We start from the raw sequence: 18,583 nt of genomic DNA, 5'->3' as shown, positions 1-18,583 counted from the left end.
CTCAGCCTCCGCCACTCTAGAGAAAAGAGCTCAAGTTTGTCCAGCCTCTCCTGATAGCACATGCCCTCTAATCCAGGCAGCATCCTAGTAAACCTCCTCTGCACCCTCTCTAAAGCCTCAACATCCTTCCTGTGGTGAGGTGACCAGAATTGTATGCCATACTAACCAGAGTTCTATAGAGATGCATCATAACTTCTTGAATCCTGTAGTCAATACCACGATTAATGAAAGCAAGTATTCCATAAGCCTTCTTTACCACCCTATCTACCTGTGTAACCACTTTCAGTGAGCCATGGATTTGCACCACAAGGTCTCTCTGCTCTTCAACACTGTTAAGGGTCTTGCCCTTTAGAGTGTACTGCCTCTTGACATTAGTCCCACCAAGGTGAAACACCTCACATTTATCCGGGTTAAACTCCATCTGCCATTTCTCTGGCCACATCTGCAGCTGATCTATGTCACGCTGCATCCATCACCAGTCTTCTACACTATTCACAACTCCATCAATCTTGGTATCATCTGCAAACTTACCAACCCACCCATCAAAATACTCATCCAGGTCATTTATGTACATCACAAACAGCAGAGGTCCCAGTACAGATCCCTGCAGAACACCACTACTCACAGGCCTCCAGCTCGATTAAGTCCCTTCAACACCACCCTCTGTCTTCTAGGGGCAAGCCAGTTCTGGATCCACACAGCCAATTCTCCACTGACCCCATTCATCTGAACTTTCTTGATTAACCAATGATGTAGGACCTTGTCAAATGCCTTACTGAAGTCCATATAGATGATATCCATGGCTCTGCCTTCATCAATCTCTCTCGTCACCTTATCAAAAAACTCAACCAGGTTAGTAAGACAAGACTTGCCCTGCACAAATCCATGCTGGCTTTCCCTAATCAAGCCATTGGATTCCAGATGTTCGTATGTCCCATCCCGAAGAATTTTCTCCAGCAATTTCCCTGCAACTGACATGAGACTCACCAGTCTATAGTTCCCCGGATTTTCCCTTGTTCCTGTCTTAAATAGAGGAACAACATTAGCCACTTGCCAATCATCCGGGACCTCACCCATGGTCAAAGAGGAGACAAAAATACTGGTCAAGGCCCCAGCAATTTCCTCTCTTGCCTCCCTCAGGAACCTAGGGTATATCTCATTGGGCCCCGGGGACTTATCCACCTTAATACTGTTTAGGAGACTTAACACTATCTCCTCCATGACCTCTAAATGCCCTAACATGTTTCCACCCTCAGTTCCAATTTCTGCATCCTGCATGTCCCTTTCCTGGGTAAATACCGAAGAGAAATACTCATTCAGGACCTCACCCACATCCTCTGCATTCAAACATAGATTTCCTTCTTTATCCTGAAGTGGTCCTACTCTCTCCCTCATTATCCTCTTATTCCTTACGTAGGTATAGAATGCCTTTGGATTCTCCTTAATCCTACTTGCTAAGGACTTTTCATGGTCCCTCCTGGCTTTCCTAATTCCTTTCTTGAGTACATTTCTAGCTTCTTTATAGTCCTCATGTGCTCTATCTGATCCTAACTTCTGAAGCTCTACATACTTGTCCTTTTTCTTCTTGACTAAGTTTATTACTTCTCTGGACATCCAAGGTTCCCTTATTTTGCCATTCATGTCCTTCCTTCTAATCAATACATACCTATCCTGTACCCTATGAATTTGATCCTTAAACACTTTCCACATGTTTGATGTGGACTTGCCAGCAAAAAGGTGTTCCCAGTTTACTCTACCTAGTTCCTGCCATGTGCCTTCGTAATTAGCCCTGCTCCAATTTAAAACCCTCCCGCTAGCCCCATACCTATCCTTATCTATAGCTATCCTGAAAGTTAATGAGCTGTGATCACTGTTCCCCAATTGCTCACCCACAGACAGGTGAGTCACCTGGCCAGGCTCATTACCCAACACCAGGTCCAGAATAGCCACTCCCCTTGTGGGACAGTCAACATATTGATGTAAGATCCCCTCCTGGATACAGCTAACAAATTCTGCTCTAAAAAGATCCCAATCTATATTCAGGAAGTTGAAGTCTCCTATGACTACAATGCTGTAATTTTTATACATTTCCCCAATCTGTTTCATATACGTTCCTCAATGTCCCGGTGGCTATTGGAAGGTCTATAGTACACCCCCAAGAGAGTGATTGCACCCTTCCTATTCCTGAGTTCTACCCATACAGACTCTGTGTCCGGGCCCTCCATAATGTCTCCCTGGAGTGCAGCTGATATATTATCTCTAATTAGCATTGCAACTCTGCCCCTCTTTTAGCCCCCCTCTCTATTCTTCTTAAAACCTCAAAATCCTGGTACATCGATCACCCATTCCTGTCCCTCCCTCAACCAAGTCTCTGTAATGGCCACAACATCATAGTTCCATGTACTGATCCATGCTCTGAGTTCATCACTGTTGCCCATAATATTCCTAACATTAAAGTACGAACACTTCAAACCATTCATCCCATCACATCTGTTATCAGAAATCTGCCTAATACTACGTTCCCTGACATCAGCCCTCCTGCTCGTTCCCTCACTTACTGACCTGTTGTTTTGGTTCCCATCCCCCTGCACAGCTAGCTTAAACCTCCCCCAGTAGCATTAACAAACCTCCCTGCCAGGATATTGGTTCCCCTCCAGTTCAGGTGCAACCTGTTGTTACCAGGTACAACAGAAGGCTTTTATATCAAAAAGAGAAAAGGAATCATAACCCTGAAAATCTCTCAGACCCAACTTACTTGATCTTTAAAATATCAACACACTTCAATATATCAAACCCACTAACATAAAAAGGTTCCAGTATGTTAGCTACTTGGTATATTTGAGTAGAATAGATCGACAGCTTCTCTGAAAACACTAATACATTGTTTTGATCACCTGTGTGTGTGAAAGTTAACATTTTTTGGCCAGTTTACTGGGACATGGCTAGATAAATTGATATCAATGACTTCTTACTCCAGAGATATTAGCATTTTATTTGCACTTTTGTTCAACAAAGAAAGTATATTGGGAAATGCAAACTCTTATTGTTACATAGATATCTCTTGATTGTGAAGCATCTGACAGTCATTAAATGTTTTATCATGATCCAGTGAAAAAATGATTATATAAAGCACTATAGTTGCCTAAGTTATCTTAAAGGTGGAATAAACAATGGGTTTCAGTTTATTGTAGAATCACAGTATAGCAGGTGGCAATTTAACCCCTTATGTCTTTTGAAGTCAAAAATGTTAATCCAGCTAAATCCCATTTTTCATTTGTATGTTGTAAAACCTCAGATGCACATCAAAATTCTTCTTAAGTATAATGAAGACCTCTACCTCTGTCGTCCTTTCAGCCAATTAATTCCAGATTGCCATCACCTCTTGCTGAAATAACTATTCTCCTCACTTTTACCCTCATCTATTTACCAATGACTTTAAATCTATGGCCCCTTCTTATAGTTATCTCTGCCAATACAATCAGTTTATTTTTAATCACTCTACCTATGCCCCTCATAATTTTACACACCTTAATTGAATTTCTCCTCAACTTCCTTTGCACCTCATCTATGAACTGCACACTGTAAAACTGTACTCCAGCCGTGGCCTAACTACAATTCCAGCATAATCTCTCTGCTCTTGTACTCTGTGCCTTGGATAATATTGTAAATGCTTTCAGTCACCATGTCTAGTTCTGTTTCATGCAGTTATTTGTGGGTATGTGCTCCAAGATCCCTCTTGTTCCTCCACACTTTTCAGCATCCCGCCATTTATTGGACCAAATCGTGCTGCCTGATAGCTAGATTTTTCCAGAGCTGTTGGCTATCAGCCATTCATGTGTCAGGAAGTCTTGGACTTCTGCACTCACAGAGTCAAACATGGACGTCAAAGACATCCTGAACGTCTGGTGCTGGTGCAGTAACTTCTTGGTTTGGATGCACTTTTCAGCACTATACCAGGGAGGGCTGGTGCACAAACAGCAAACCTATATATTTTAATGTGATTGCTGATCGTGTGGAAAAAAGGTAAGTGCAGGTACATGCCTTACTTATTTCACTTTATTTCAATTACTTAATTAGTTGTTAGAACATAGAACATTATAGCACAGTACAGTCCCTTTAGCCCATGATGTTGTGCCAACATTTTATCCTGCTCTAAGATCTATCTAACCCTTCCCTCCCACATAGCCCCCCATTTCTCTATCATTCATGTGTCTATCTAAGAGTCTCTTAAATGTCCCTAATGTATCTGCCCCTACAACTTCTGCTGGCAGTGCATTCCATGCACCCACCACCTATAGAGGTGATGTTGCGGTTCTATAGATCTGCAACATCACCTCGCGGCTCTTGAACTCAATACCCCGACTAATGAAGGCCAACACACCATATGCCTTCTTAACAACCTTATCGACCTGTGCGGCAACCTTGAGGGACCTATGCACGTGGACCCCAAGATCCCTCTGTTCCTCCACATTGCTAAGAGTCCTGCCATTAACCTTGTATTCTGCTTTCAAATTCGATTTCCCAAAGTATATCACTTCACACTTATCCAGGTTGAACTCCATCTGCCATTTCTCAGCCTAGGTCTGCATTCTATCAATATCCTGTTGTAATCTACAGCAACTTACTACACTGTCCACAACACCATCAACCTTTGTATCATCAGCAAACCTACTAACCCACCCTTCCACATCCTCATCCAAGTCATTTATAAAAATCACAAAGAGCAGGGGTCCCAGAACAGATCCCTGCGGAACACCACTGGTCACCGACCTCCAGGCAGAAAATGCTCCATCTACCATCACCCCCTGTCTTCTATGGGTGAGACAATAATGTTCTAATGTGACTTTAATTTAATTTATATTTTAACAAAAGAATTTTTTTATTATTTAAATTTTATTCATTTCAACATCTGTGATTATTAAAGACATTTACAAACAGTTGAAAAGCTTTTTCCATCCCATGGTGCTGTCAGGGCATTCCAAGGACAGGTTTTGGGATACAGTAGGTCTGAGACCTACTCACAGCTTAGTACCTCATCAAACACATTTTGGGTGAATGCTGTCAGTTTATTCACCCCTATGCATACATAAAAGTTAAGTTCAGGCAGCAGATGTAGCATCGGCAAGTTCTTTAATAGTGCTGCTGGAAAAGACAAATAACAAAGGTAGAGCAATTTATAAAACTTATTGAAGGCAGCAAGCTCTCATCTGATGGGTAGTACCTTGTGTAACATATCAAAAATCAAAGCACATGATACACTCAGACCTTAACGGCGCACTTACACTTTCAAAGGGCACACTGTTTCCCCACCACACAAACTTAAATATTTACAAACATAAGTTTATACAACCACTTACATATTTACATAAGTATACAGTTGTAAACTGCGCTAATTATAAATTTATCTTTAAATCTTTGTTTATTGACTCCTCATTGCAAACTGTATCTCTACCACATTCAGTCCAGGTACTGATAATGCTTATGGATCACTTCCTCATATAGACTTCATACACATGCTTGCTTTATCATAATTGTCTTTGTAATTGTGAATACAATGTATTACATATTCTTGATCACTATCTTCCTGGTGAACCAGACAGTTCACATGAAACTTAATGCAAAACTAAGAATTTTTAACAACAGCTACAATAGTTACCATTTTACACGATGTTACTGGATATCAGGACCTCAGTTGTAACAATTTTGGCTGCCTTTCCATCCCTGTGCCTCTGCTTTTAATCCATCCTGCATGCCAACTCCTTGTAGACATTGGATCTCATTCTTGCTCTCCCTTTTGCATTCTCAAACTTATTATCTATGTGCGTGTTTCAGTTATATTCAGGTCCCCTGCCTCATTTCCTTTTCCAGTATATTCACAATTTCATTGTTTTTTGCTCTCGCACAGATATCAAAAATCTTATTAACATTGCTGCCAGTTTCCACCCTGCTCTCGATTTCACCTGGTCCATCTCTAACTATTGCCTTCTCTTTCTTGACTTCTCGACACCCGTCTCAGGTCAGTGAACAACATCCACTACAAGCCCACAGACTACACTTCCCATAGTAAGCTCCATCCCATTCTCTGATTTTCTACTCTCTCATATCTATTTTGATGATAATGCTTTCCAGACCAGTGCTTCTGAGATGACTTGCTTTTTCCTTATTCATGGTTGGTCTTCCACCATAGTCAACATGCCTCTTGACCATCTCTTTTTCATTTCCCGCACTTCTCTCACCCCTCTTCTCCCACCCAGAACAAGAATAGGGTTCATTGTCTCACCTTCCACCCAACCTTCCATCCTCTCTGCCATCTTCAGTGTGGTTACCTCATCAAGACATATCTTCCCCTTTCGGCATTATAAAAAGAACTGTTCTCCCTCTGGCTCTCTGCTTAAAGCTATAGAGGGCATGCAGCGTAGGTTTACGAGGTTAATTCCAGGGATGTCGGGACTGTCTTATGCTGAGAGGTTGGAGAGACTGGGATTGTACATGTTGGAATTGAGAAGATTGAGAGGGGATCTGATTGAAACATACAGGATTATTAAGGGATTGGACAAGATAGAGACAGGAAATATGTTCCAGATGTTGAGGAAGTCCAGGAGCAGGGGGCATGATTTAAGAATAAGGGCTAGGCCATTTAGGACAGAGGTGAGGACAAACTTCTTCTCCCAGAGGGTTGTGAATTTGTGGAATGCACTGCCTCAGAGGGCAGTGGAGGCCAATTCTCTGGGCACTTTCAAGAAGGAGCTAGATAGGTTTCTTATAGATAGGGGAATCAAGGGATATGGGGACAAGGCAGGAACAGGATATTGATTGTTGAGGATCAGCCATGATCTCAAAATGGCGGTGCAGACTCGAAGGGCCGAATGGTCTACTTCTGCTCCTATTGTCTATTTTCTATTGTCTATTCTCAGTTATGAAATCATATGGCACAGAAAACAACAACTTGGTCTTTTTTCTTTAATTAAAAACCAGATACAAAGATCGAAAAGTTTCACATTAGATTTAGCTTTTCACTTAATTCACGAACAAGTTAACACCCAATTCAACAATGACATTACCAAAACAGACTCACGATTGAAAAACTATCAAGAGAAAAGCATTGAAGAATACTGAAAGTGGAAACATAGGCACACTGATTTCCTGAGGTTTGGTGATTTAGCTGCTCTCGCCCAGTGTATGCTTGACAAACAGATACTCCACCATGCCGTTCTGGGGTGCCCCCATGTGAGTCAGGTTGGTGATCATGTCTCCAAGCTTCTTTATGGCCTTGACCTGCTTATGCAAGTAGTGGGTTTCCAAGAAGTCGCACATATGAGGGTCATTCTTGTCAGCGGCAAGTTTGTGGAGCTCCAGGAGGGACTGGTTGATGGTCTTTTCCAGGTGAAGGGCACACCGCAGAGCCTTGAGGCCATTGCTCCACTCGTCTCGGTCAGGTTTCGAAACGTCCTGGAGAATAACACATCCTCCACGCTGGTTCTGGAATCTTATCAGTTTCTCCACATGCTCCCGCTCCTTGTGGGACTGATCCTGGAAAAACTTGGTGAAGTTCTTCAACGCCACATCATCCCGATCAAAGTAAGTAGACATAGACAGACATAGGAGGCATAAAGCTCCATGTTGATCTGCCAGTTGATGCTGGCTTCGCATTCCTGGTGGTAATTCTGGTGCACTTGGGAAGTCATCCTGTACTGCTTCTGACACAAAAGGTTGCTTAAGTCAAAATAAAAGTAGTTTTTTCAAAAAAAAATGCTGCCTGGAAGGCGGAGTGTGCCTTATGAAAGCAGGTTCAGGGAACTCGGCCTTTTCTCCTTGGAGCAAAGGAGGATGAGGGGGGACCTGATAGAGGTATTTCAGATGATGAGAGGCATTGATCAGGTGGATAGTCAGAGGCTTTTCCCCAGGGCTGAAATGGTGGCCACAAGAGGACATAGGTTTAAGGTGCTGGGGAGTAGTTATAGAGGAGATGTCAGGGGTAAGTTTTTTACTCAGAGAGTGGTGAGTGCTTGGAATGGGCTGCCGGCAACGGTGGTGGAGGTGGATACGATAGGGACTTTTAAGAGACTATTGGATAGGTACATGGAGCTGAGAAAAATAGAGGGCTATGGGTAAGCCTAGTAATTTCTAGGGTAGGGACATGTTCGGCACAGCTTTGTGGGCCGAAGGGCCTGAATTGTGCTGTAGGTTTTTCTATGTTTCTATGTTCTAAAACAGGCCCTTTGGCCCCTGATATCCATGCTAATCAACAATTACCCATCAACACTAATCCCATTCACCAGTACTTGGTCCGGAGCCTTCTGCACACAGGTATACATCCAGATACTTCTTAAATAATGTAGATGCACTTAAGAGGAGGCTATATAAGCATTTAAGAGAAAAGGAAATTGAGAGTAATGCTGACAGAGTTTGATTGATAGAGGTTTTGGAGAAGCATAAATAAGGACATGAAGTGGTTAGGTTCAACAGCCTGTTTCTGGGCTTTCTATTACAGGTACTTATGTACAATTAGCACAACTTGTCTGATTTTCAATTCCATTCCTTTACAATATGAACTCAGGTGCTCTGTTAGCTTGTTACAGCCTTCCTAACTTTTACTAATATTAATGATTTGTGTATCTACACACCCAATTCCTCTGTTGTTTGCGGACATTTGGACACTGATTTTTCCAAGGAATATGTGGCTTCTTTATACTTTCCATCAAAATGCATTAGCACATGGTCATCGCTATTGGTTTATTTTCCAAATATGGTCCTATTGTGTAAAAGTAATAATGCATTTCTGTTTTGTTTTTGTAATTCGCCCACATTAACTTCATTTTCCAAAATGGTAACCCTGTAAGTTTTTAAATTGTCCTCAAAATTCTTCTTTAAGAATAAGTTAAACATATTTGCTGTGCCTTGTCCTATGCAAAACAATGGTCAATATGGATTAAACAATCAAATAAAAATATGAACATTTTACAAGAGAGTGTACCTGTATAAATGGTTGTACTGGTTTCCTCAATAGTGTGCTCGGTTAATATTAACATAACTTTGACAGTTTAGTAAACCAGAACATTGGACAAGTAGAATTCATGGCACAGAAATGAGTCAATTTGGTTAATTAGAATTAAGTTCAGACTCATTGTCAGTTACTCAACTAAAGATCACTGGAATGGCTCACTTGAGAGTTCACAGACAGAACATTCTGGGTTGCTAACTATATCCATTGTTCACTAAGGCAACAGTTCATGTGTAACCGTTAAGCTATTGTTTTAAAGTATTCCTTTCATTAATTAAAAACTCAGACAGTTGTGGATAACGTTGACTTACACATGCTGTATTAAGAATATCAAACTAAAACCTTCGCAACAGGTTCTAGAATAGGATATACTGAACAGGTAGTCAGAATAAACTGCAGATGCTGAAAATCTAAAATAAAAACAGACAATGCTGGAAACAATTAGCAAGTCAGGCAACAACTGTAGAAAGAGGAGGAACATTAAATTTCAGAACAAAGACCCTTCGTCAGAACTGGAAAAGAAAGTAAATAAGTTTGTTTCATGTTTCAGAGACGATGGGGAGTGGATGTCCCAAAGGGAATGTCCCTGGTATGGTAGGGTCGGGTGATTAGCTGTTCAAGTCATTTGTTGATGGATTAATGAGGGCCATTGGAGAGAGATAACACAAACAAAGGAATTTAAAATCTGTGAGATGAAGGCAGTTAGAGAGAGAGATAGTATAAACAGAGGAAGGTAAAACTGAGAAATGGAGAGTGTAGGGACTGCTGTGCCAATATTGCAGATGGATAATGTAAAGTGTAAGTAGCCATATCTGAAACAAACAGAAAGAGTGAATTACCTGAAACTATTGACTTCATTATTGAGTCTGGAAGGCTGCAACGTGCCCGATCAGAAGAAGAGTTCTTCAGGCTTACATTGGGCCTCATTATAGCAATGTGGGAGGCCATTGATAGACAGTTCAGAGTGGAAGGGGAATTGAAAAGGTGGCAGGTAACAGGATGAAATGGAACATTCAATATGTAGATAAACATGAAATTGTGAACTAAACTGTTTGTTTAGTGGGAAGAGTCAGGATTTGGTTAGTTCAAAGGTGCAAGATTGCATTCTTCTTTAATACTACTTTGGCTGCAGGTAAATAATATATACAGGGCTATTTTCAGCATTGTCGAACTGGATGTGTGTTGTAATATCACTTTATGATTCAACAATTGAGAAACACCTCAATGATTCAGAAACAGCTTCTTCCCCTCTACCATCAGGTTTCTGAATGATCCATGAACCCATGAACACTACCTTGTTATTCCATTTTTTGCACTATTTACTTATTTTTGCAATTTATAGTAATTTTATGTCTTTGCACTGTACTGCTGCTGCAAAACAACTAATTTTGTATCTTCTAAGTCAGTGATAATAATTTTGATTCTGATAATGACTTTGCATTAAATGTGCAGGCCAGGGAAAATGAAGGGGTGGAAGTTATAGCTGTGCAGAACTCTGGAGATCTCATCTCAAATATTGTATTCACTCAGGTCACTGCACTTCAGCAAAGATACAGTGACCTATATGCCTTGGAAAGCATATAGCATAATACACCAGAATGGTACAGGACTGAAAAGGTCTGTTATAGAGTCATAGTCATACAGCGTAGAAACAGGCCCTTCAGCCCAACTCATCTTATGTCCAGGTAGGCTTGTATTAACTTGAATATAGACGGTTAATAGATAATCAATTTGAAGTCCTTAAGATGATTAAAGTATTTGATAGAGTAGATGGAGAGTCCAGAACATCACGGCTTGGTACGGCAACTGCTCTGCCCAGGACCGCAAGAAGCTGCAGAGAGTTGTGGACACAGCCCAGCACATCACGGATACCAGCCTCCCCTCCTTGGACTCTGCCTTTACCTCTCGCTGTCTTGGTGAAGCAGCCAGCATAATCAAAGACCCCATCCACCCAGGACATTCTCTCTTCTCTTCTCTTCCATCGGGTAGAAGATACAGGTGCCTGAGGGCACGTACCACCAGACTTAAGGACAGCTTCTACCCCACTGTGATAAGACTATTGAACGGTTCCCTTATACAATGAGATGGACTATGACCTCACGACCTACCTTGTTGTGACCTTGCACCTTATTGCACTGCATTTTCTCTGTAGCTGTGACACTTTACTTTGTAATGTTACTATTTTTACCTGTACTGCATCAATGCACTTTGTACTAGCTCAATGTAACTGCACTGTGTAATGAATTGACCTGTATGATTGGTTTGTAAGACAAGCTTTTCACTGTACCTCGGTACAAGTGACAATAATAAACCAATAACAATACCAATACATAATTTTAAAATTTAGGGTTAGGCCATTAGCGGAGGAAACAGCAATAAAGGGTATTACAGACACAAGAGAGACTGCAGATGCTGGAAATCTGGAGCAATGCACACAAAATGCTGGAGGAACTCAGCGGGTCAGGCATCCTCCATGGAGGGAAATGAACAGTCGACGCTCTGGGCCGAGGCTCTTCACCAGGACTGGAAAGGAAGAGGGCAGAAGCCAGAAGATAGGGGGAGGGGGAGGAGCTCAAGCTGGCAGGTGATGGGTGAATTCAGGTGAAGGAGGAAGGTAGGTGGGTGGGGGGGGGGTAAAAAGGAATGATGTGAAAAGTTGGGAGGTGATAGGTGGAAGAGGCAAGAGGCTGAAGAAGAAGGAATCTGACAGGAGGGGACAGTAGACCATGGAATAAAGGGAAGCAGGTGGGCAGGTCATGAGGGTGGGGGAGGGGAAAGAGAAGGGATGAAGGGGCCAAAGGAATGAGGGACAACAAAGGGGGGGAGCAAAACAGGGGAGTCGTTACCAGAAGTTCAAGAAATTGATGTCGATGCCATCAGGTTGGAGACTACCAAGGTGGAATATGAGGTGTGGCTCCTCCAATCCGCATCTGGCCTCAATGTGGCAGTAGAACAGGCCGTGGACAGACATGTCAGTGTGGGAATGGGAAGTGGAATTAAAATGGCTGGCCACCGGGAGATCCTGGCTGTTGCGGCAGATGGAGAAAAGATGCTCAACGAAGCAGTCCCCCAATCTGCGTCGGGTCTTACCGATGTAAAGGAGGCCACGCTGGGAGCACCAGATGCAATAAATGACACCGATATATTCGCTGGTGAAGTGCTGCCACTTCTGGAAGGACTGTTTAAGACCCTGAATGGTGGTCAGGGAGGAGGTGTAGTGGCAGGTGTGACACTTTGCACAGTTGCAGGGATAAGTGCCTGGAGGGTGATCAGTGGTGACGAACGAGTGGACAGGGGAATTTTGGAGAGAGCAATCACTGCGGAAAACAGAGAGGGGAGGGGAAGATGTGCCTGGTGGTGCGATCCCATTGGAAATGATGGAAGTTGCAGAGAATGATGTGTTGGATGTAGAGGCTCATAGGGTGACAGATGAGGACAAGGGGAACCTTATCCCTGTTATGCTGGGTGGGGGGACGGGGTGAGGGCAGAAGTGCAGGAAATGGAGGAGATGCGGGTGAGGGCTGCATTGATAGTGGTGGAGGGGACAGCTGGTACAATCTTACTCAAAGATGATGTGGTTAATTAAATTGAGATGTCCAAATGGACATCGACAAATTTTGGTTAGATGAGGTGTTCAGCAAGAGAGCTAGATGGAGTTAAAATACAAAACAGATATGATGAATTTAAATGTCAGAATGGCTCGAATCTGTTGAATGCCTTACATTAACCATCCACTTAACTTTAAGTTACTACCGGTATATTCAAATCATATAAGGGAATATGATTTTAAATAAATCCAAAGTCAATCATGTTGGTGCAATTGATCCATTGCAAAGTGATCTTGTATAAATATAACACATTAATACAATTGATTACCTTACCACACTTTCTTTAATCTAAAGTTGAACATTCACAATATATTAAACACATAACCAGTCATTTGTTGGCTGCAGATCACAAAACTCTGTGGACATTCAAGGGCATGGTGTTTTATTGCATCCACAAGAAATGTCTTAGAGCACGTCACACTATTTACTTCTGCTATAATGCAGGCAAATAAAGTGACCAGTTTGCACATAGCTGCGTCCTTTAGAAAGCAGTGAAATAAACCTCAATTAATGCAACTTTTCTGGGAACCATAAGATTGGCTTAATTTATGATCCTTCTTCCTCTTGCAAATTCAATCTGAGATTTTCTGGAACAATCTCACATGGTAAATCAGGGTGTTAGAAAGTGGTACAACCCATGAGAAATCTTTACATACCCATGAAACCTGATGAATAAGAGGTTTACTTTGTTATTGTTGAATGAAAATTTAATAGTTTTTTGGGGGGTAGAATTTTCATGAATTGACATGATCTCAATAATATCTGAGCCACTTGAGCCATTCTGACATTCAAATTCATCATATCAGTCAATAATGACATAATGTCAACAATGGTTTCTGGCCATAACTTGTTATCACATCCACCTCCTTTTTCCTTCAAGTTAAATAATTTGTAGGTGTTGAAGTGCAGAAGGATGAGATAGTGACAGCTTCTTTAATTTGCAGAATATACAGTATGTTTTAGATTTTTTAATGGGATTTGTTGGCAATTTGTATATTTAGCAGAAGACACAAGAGAGATTGCAGATGCTGGAAATCTGGTCTCAACCCAAAACGTTGATTGTTCATTTCACTCCATAGATGCTGCCTGACCTGCTGAGTTCCTCCAGCATTTTGTGTTCATTGTATATCTAGCAAAAGGAAATGTTGCCTGCTGATAAATGTGTTGTGTTCACTGGTGTTTTTAGATGCACGTAAATATCAATGATGGTCACATGGAGAATCCAGCAAATTAGAAGAATTTGACAATCCTGTCTCTTTGGCCACAAGGATCATGCTTTCTATGATAAAGTTGGATGTCCTTAGGAAAAGAACATCCATTTCTTTTAATAGTGAGTTCAATGCAGGATCCAGCCTGTTTCACCAACCATGCCCCTAGTTTCTACTCTTTACCCTTCTGCTAATGTAGATTAAGGCCTATTTACTGTAACAGTTTCCCTTTCAGAATAATATGCTAACCTATTGCCCTGTGATTACTGAACTATGCTAGCCATCAGTCCAGAATCCTTGGTTCAAAATCTCTATCTGGTTTTAACCAAGAGAAGGAAATACTGGAAATGCTGAACAGGTCAGGCAACATTTGTGAAAAGCAAAACACAGACAGAGTTTCAGGCCTCAGACCCTTTGTCAGAACTCTTGCCTTTCCCAGTTTACATCTTCTTCTTAGGTCATCTCTTGGGGTCAAGAACAACTTGCCAGCTATTCTTGACCCTCTAGTTTTGTGGGTTCTGAGGTGGCTGATGGGGCCAGTGTGGGAATCACAAACTCTTCCACAGATGGGGCAAGGGGTGCATGAGGGGACGGAAAGATGAATAGTTTTGAGGTGGTGTGCACCTTTTGTGGCTTACACCAGGCATCCTCTGCTTCCACTGCATGGGCACAATAAATATGTGTAAATTCCTGTGGCTGCCCAAGTTTCCAAAGAGCACAAGTCTCTTTGTGTTCTTCCAATTCTGCTATTGTTTTGCATCCCTAATTTACTTTGCTATCCCAGTTGCCAAGACGATAAACTCTGGAATTCCCTCCCTAAATCTCTACAATTTCTTGCTCTGTCTTCTCTTTTAGGCTGTGGAACAAGCACCCATCTCTGCTGTACCCGACTAGTTACTGCCTGCCACCCTGACAAAATCCCATTTATTTCTACTTCCATTTCCTGTCTGTCAGCCAATTCTCAATCCATTTCAATACATTACCTCCAAGACCATCTGCTTTAATTTTACGCTCTAACTTTTTATATTAAACCTTATCAAAGTCCTTCTGAAAATCCAGTACATCACATCCACTGGTTTTCCTTTATCTATTCAACTTGTTACATCCTTACTAAGCTCCAGTAGTTCTGTCAAATATGATTTTCCTTCCAGAAATCCACATTGACCATGTTTACTTTGGCTGACACTTTCCAAGTGTCCTGTTATCTCATTCTTTATAAAAGCCTCCAGCATTTTACCTACTCGTCATGTGAGGCCAACAGGTCTGTAGTTTCCTGTTTTCTCTCTCTCTCCTTTTCTTATAAAGGTAGAGTCATGTTACTACCCTCCAATCTGTGGGAACTATTTCAAAATCTATAGGATTCTGGAAGAAGATAACGATGTGGTTACCTCGTCAATTCATGGAGTCATAAGAGTCATATGACATGGGAACAGGCCTTCAACCTAACTCATCCATGCTGGACAAGGTACCTTGCTGAGCAATTCCATTTATCTGCATTTAGCCCAGATCCCTCTAAACCTTTCCTGTCTTATAAACATTGCAAATGTATCTGCCTCTATCACTTTCTCCAGCAGCTCCTTCCATATACCCACCATCCCCTGTGTGAATAGTTTGACCCTCAGGTCCTCTGAAAATCTTTCCTCACTCACTTTAAACCTACGCCCTCTAGTTTTAGACTCCCCTACCCTGCAAAAAAGATTGTGACCATCCACCTAGTCTATGACCCTCATGATTTTATAAACTTCTATAAAGTCACCCCTCAGCTTTCTTTCAGTTTATCCGGTTAGGGGCGGCATGGTAGTGTAGCGGTTAGCGTGACGCTATTACAGCGCCAGCAATTGGGGTTCAATTCCCGTCACTGTCTGTAAGGAGTTTGTACGTTCTCCCGTGTCTGCGTGGGGTTCCTCCGGGTGCTCCAGTTTCCTCCCACATTCCAAAAACATATGGGTAGGTTAATTTGGGTTTAAAAAATGGGCGGCGCGGACTCGTTGGGCTGGAAGGGCCTGTTACCACGCTGTAAAATAAAATAAAAAATAAAATAACTGAAGTACCCCAGTCCTGGCAACATCTTTGTGAATCTTTTCTGCACCCTCTCTAGCTGAATCACACACCTCCTGTAGTATAGCAACCTGAACTGCACGCAATATTCCAGGTGAAGTCTCACCAATGTCCTATACAGCTATAATATGTCCCAATTCTTGTACACGGTGCCCCATCCAATGAAGGCAAGCATGCCATATGCCTTCTTCATCATTTTAAAAATTTTTTTTTATTTACAGCTTGGTAACAGGCCCTTCCAGCCCAACGAGTCCGCGCCGCCCATTTTAAACCCAATTAACCTACCCGTACATCTTTGAGAATGTGGGAGGAAACCGGAGCACCCAGAGGAAACCCACGCAGATACGGGAGAACATACAAACTCCTTACAGACAGCGACAAGAATCAATCCCTGATAGCTGGCGCTGTAATAGCGTCGCGCTAACCGCTAGGCACCGTGCCGCCCTGTTTAACCACTTCCAGAGAAATATGTACTGTACCCCAGGTCTCTCTGTTCTACAACATTCCCCAGTGTCCTGCCCTGGTTTAACTTCCTAAATTACATTACTTTGCACTTGTCTGAGTTAAATTCCATCTGCCATTCCTTTGCCCACTTTCCCTTTAATACTCTGGCATGCAAATTATCAGACTGTGGATTTATCGGCTTTTAGTGCCATTAATTTCTCCAGCACTATTTACATACTAGCATAAATTTCCTTTATTCCTCACCTTCATTAGATTCTTGGTTCCCTTACATTATCTGGAGAATTACTTGTGTGCTCTTCCACTTAATTGCTCTGCCATTTCCTCAGTCCCCATTATGAATGCTCTGGTTTTGACTATAGGGGGCCCACACTCGATTTCATTAATATTCCACTTTTGACATATTTGTAGAAGCTTTTGCAGTCCATTGTAAGTTTACTATCTTATTCTACTTTTGCTCTCTTGATCAATATTTATAGTGGGGTTAATTTTCCTTGAAAATCCAGGCAAATCACTCTATTTCCTTTATCAAAACACAATTATTTCCTTAAACAAAATCTAATAAATTTGCCTCAAATTATTGCCTTTTCCTCATGAACCTCACATTTTATTTTAACTTTATTTTGTGAAGAACTGAGGCCAGGCACTCTCTTACTATATCGGCCCACTCCAAGAGATTCTTTTTCTCATTCTGAATTTCTTCCATCTTCTCCTTTATTAATTTTATGCCTGTAAATCCCCTGTTTCTCTTTATATGTGGCTTCAGTCTTCCCTTATATCTGTTTTCATACCCATTATTAATTTCTTTTGTTTGTATTAGCTCCATGTTTATACCATGCATTTATATCATTTTAATTTTAATGGCTCTTTAGCAATAAGTGATTTCAGCTTTTCCTGCATTACGTCTATACCTCATGAGAGCATGCTCATTCTCACTCCTACTGAAAAGGTTACATTTGTTTTTCCTTGGTCTTATCTGCCAGATTTTCTTTCCATTTTATCTGGGCTAGCAGCTATTTTTAGCTCCTTGAAACTAGCTTATTTCTAGTCAAGTATCTGTGTCCAATTAATTTTTCACTTTGAACCTAATTATGTCATTAGTTTCAAGATATTCCTCTCTTTACATTGCTTACTTGTCCCACCTCAGTTCTTAAAAGCAGATTCAACATTACTTCCTTTCATATTGGATTTAGAAATCACTGCTGGGTACATTGTATCCACATACTCTGTTTATAATTCACTTCATGTTCTTGGTAAGTTCGACGATGTATGGTGTGAATTACCCACTCAGGTGAATGATTAAAAAAAAGTTGCTATGACACTAGTAATTGGAACTTCAGTTTATACGTACCATTGTCCATATGATGTCATCCTTCAGTGCAATGATCACACTTTCATAAATATGTGCATTCAGAGGCTGATCCCCTAATATTGTTGGAGACACAAGGAACTGCAGACACTGGAAACTGGAGCAACAAACAATCTGCTGGAGGAATTCAGCAGGTTGAGCAGCATCTGTGAGAGGAAAGGAACTGTTGATGTTTCAGGTCGAAACCCTGCATCAGTACAAGTTGCTGCAGGGTTTCGACCCAAAACGCTGACAATTCCTTTCCTCCAACAGATGCTGCTCAACCTGCTGAGTTCCTCCAGCAGATTGTTTGTTACCCCGGATATTGTTGTCTCCTTTACCGAAGCGTATGAGAGGATGGGGCTTACACTAAATATCAAAAAGGCTAAATCACTGTACCAATATGCCATGCTGCACAACAAAGACTCAGAACAATCACAATCCATGTTGAGAGGAGGGAGAACATGGATAATTTTACACAACATAGGATACCTCTCAGCAAAGACAGATATTGATGATGAAATTCTTCACAGCTTCCAATGTGCCCAACAGCCTTTGATGACCTGACAAAGTGAGTGTTCTAAGACCAAGACCATGATCACCTCAAAACACTAGACAAGTACCACAATATTGCCTCTGCAAAATCCCCCAAATCCATTGGCAGGAGAGATAATCTTATGTCACTATGCTTTCCCAGGCTCTGATTGCACTCAACTAGCTCCTGTAGCTCCTGTGGGCAGACTGCATCATCCACATACATGATAGCAGATTCCTGAAACAGACACTCTACACCTAACTGCATCATAGGTCAAGATTTCCAGTTAAACAAAGAAATCACTTCAAGGACATTCCCAAATATGAACAATGTAACAGGCTTATTGATGCACAGTAATCCCTG

The 18,583-nt window shown here is 41.6% G+C and overlaps 1 protein-coding gene across 1 annotated transcript; it reads right to left on the bottom strand.

Annotated features, from left to right (window-relative positions):
- Positions 1–7,158: 7,158 nt before the first annotated feature.
- On the bottom strand, positions 7,159–7,685 carry LOC127575186 (ferritin heavy chain-like). Its single transcript, XM_052024887.1, is given in 2 exon segments — positions 7,159–7,598; positions 7,601–7,685. Coding segments are annotated over 2 exon segments (525 nt in total).
- Positions 7,686–18,583: the final 10,898 nt, after the last annotated feature.

Source organism: Pristis pectinata, chromosome 10 (assembly GCF_009764475.1).
Source record: "Pristis pectinata isolate sPriPec2 chromosome 10, sPriPec2.1.pri, whole genome shotgun sequence".
NCBI lineage: Eukaryota > Metazoa > Chordata > Chondrichthyes > Rhinopristiformes > Pristidae > Pristis > Pristis pectinata.
Note: the sequence above shows the minus strand (reverse complement) of the source record. Positions and strands in the feature narration are given on the sequence as shown.